At 35.4% G+C, this 2,504-nt stretch overlaps 1 protein-coding gene across 1 annotated transcript; it reads right to left on the bottom strand.

Moving 5' to 3' along the window:
• Positions 1-796: 796 nt before the first annotated feature.
• Positions 797-2,045, bottom strand: LOC110716133. The gene is made up of 2 exons (XM_021894765.1): positions 1,025-2,045; positions 797-836 (listed from the first exon to the last, which is right to left on the bottom strand). Exon 1 carries the CDS (start codon positions 2,015-2,017, stop codon positions 1,298-1,300), a length of 720 nt encoding a protein of 239 aa, XP_021750457.1. The 5' UTR covers positions 2,018-2,045; the 3' UTR covers positions 797-836; positions 1,025-1,297.
• Positions 2,046-2,504: the final 459 nt, after the last annotated feature.

Below are 2,504 nucleotides of genomic sequence, written 5' to 3'. Positions count from 1 at the left end.
TTTTTTTCAAGTAATTCAATCAAACCTCCTTTTCTCACTTTTTCTCTTCTTCCTTTTCTTTTCAATATTTTCGCATCAATTGCAACTTGAAACAGAATCACGCAAAAATACCGCATAAAATAGCTCCCCCAAGCTAGACTTGGGAAAAGTAATCAAATTGGGGCCAAGGGGTAATTTTTGTGGAGTTAATGAAAAATATAGTCAAGCTACAACATGGGTAAGCAAGAAGGGAACTGATGTTCTAATTTTGTCTGAGGCTACCTAATGAACATGGCCTTCGTCATTTCAATGTGCACGTGCAATGCATTACGACACACTACTAAGAGTCTAAAGTCAAAACTAAGATCAATGCTACACCAGGAACTAAACACACACAAGAATGAATATATAAGGCTCAAGCCTCACGGTTAACACAGTCAAGCTCCTGAATCATACATAGTTAAATAACCTTGACTCCTACTAGGGATCAACAAATTCAAGGTCAAATCATGATCTTTTAGTCCACTATGCAAGTCTTTCAATCGAAAATAAATCAAAACCTTTTGGCATAAAGGATAGGGGCACAGGGAAGTAGTTCAATGGCCGTTGGCCGTTCATTATCATGATTCTTTTATTTTTCATTTCTTTTTCCAGAAGAAAGCATTAAACCTTACTGCTAGTGAAAACACACTAAAGTAGAAAGAGAGAGTGAAAGATGTACCTTGTGTACACAAGAACTTCCCCCAAGCTAAATCAGACAATGTCCTCATTGTCTTAAAGGGAAACTTGTAGTCAAACCTCATCTTCATCATCACCCAAAATAATGTCACCAAAGCCTCGAGGATTGCAATGCATCTCTTTGGAACAAAATTGAGCAAAAACGAAACAAAGTGTTAGTGGGAAAAAGAATAAAATTGAGTCATGTGCACTGTTTTGATCATAACTTTTGATGTATAAAATATAATGCAGTGATTCTAATTGCATTGGAAAGTATACTTAAAGATCTTTCCAACGATAGGTCACATGCAAAAATCCGATAATTAACCAGAAAGTTATGGCCTGTCGAAATTGAGCAGTTTTGCTGATCCATACGCGCGCCCGATCGGGCGAGCTCTTCCTGATCGAACTCGAACGCAGTCCAACGAATTCTTCTCCTTTTAAATCAGCCTTTTAGATCAAAATCTGCACCAAGAGAACTCCCACAAGCATAAGATGTACTCTCCTTACCTCTCTAAGAATCAAAGAAAAATGAAAACACACAAAAATTAGAAAAGACTAAAATAAAAATAATGAAATACGGGTTGCCTCCCGCAAAGCGCTAGTTTATCAAGGTCTTAAGCTTGACCATTCTCCTTCCATCAGAAGAATTTAACGCCTTGAGTAACTTATCATACGCTCCTGCAAACATTTCATTAAGCACTATATAGGGCTCAATTGCAAGCACAGTAATCCTTACATAGAAAAGATTAGGAGCACACAAAGATAACTCAAGGTAAAAAGAAAAATCAAAAGAAAAAGATGAAGATACACCACAACCTTCTGCTTCCTCCGCTAAAAATTTAGAATTAATAGAACGAACATGGAGGTAGTCTTGTTCTTTATCATCACCCAATAACGTCTCTATTATTTTACGCTCACGAATAAGTTCATTAGCAAAAGAAAAAGAATTTTCAACCATTGGTTCTACAACCAATGACTTTTCAACCAATGGTTCTACAACTAATGATTCTTCTTCTATTGGAACCAATGATACCTCAACCACTGATTCTATAACCAATGACTCTTTAACCATCGGTTCTTCAACAAATGATTCTTCCTCCGACGTATTATACAAATTATGGTAATATTCATCATGAATCCTCCAATAAATTTCATTTAGAACAAACCGTTTTTTAGAATAATCATATATGAATGGAAAGATTCTAAAATCATCCGGAGCTCGAACAAAATACTCACTATAAGGGCAATCAGGGTTTTCATGATAAAGATAATAACAAGAACAATGGCCAGATGCAAGACGTGACAATAAATCATCCATCTCCAAGGCATGTATATCATCAACTCATAAGATAAAAAGAAGTTAATAAGCCAAAGCAACAAACCAAAAGCTTAGCAAAAAAAAACGAATCACAAATAATTAGATGAAAACCGTTAGTCCCCGGCAACGGCGCCAAAATTTGATAGGCTTATCGCGTACCTAACAAAAATAACCTAACTATTCCTTCTAACTGTGTAGTAGGGCAAGTAAGGATCGAATCCCAAGAGACTATGGTTCATTCAATTAATCAGACTCAATTAATCACTAAGCACGTGACCAATCAATAATGGATGATAATAATCAACTAATTTATTAAATAACACAATTAACTAGAGGAAATATTAATCAATAAACTAAAGCATCCAAGATCAAGCATCACCACGATTATGATTGATAAACTAATAAATCTACCCCCAATATATAAATCAATTGACAAGAAGAAAAGCAATCCCTAATAATAATACCAAAGGTCTCTTCCGAGTTATCA

Source organism: Chenopodium quinoa, unplaced genomic scaffold (assembly GCF_001683475.1).
Source record: "Chenopodium quinoa cultivar QQ74 unplaced genomic scaffold, ASM168347v1, whole genome shotgun sequence".
Lineage (NCBI taxonomy): Eukaryota > Viridiplantae > Streptophyta > Magnoliopsida > Caryophyllales > Amaranthaceae > Chenopodium > Chenopodium quinoa.
Note: the sequence above shows the minus strand (reverse complement) of the source record. Positions and strands in the feature narration are given on the sequence as shown.

Excerpts from the sequence above, each read along its gene's own strand:
- LOC110716133 (XM_021894765.1), bottom strand. The coding sequence starts at position 2,017 with ATGGATGATTTATTGTCACGTCTTGCATCTGGCCATTGTTCTTGTTAT.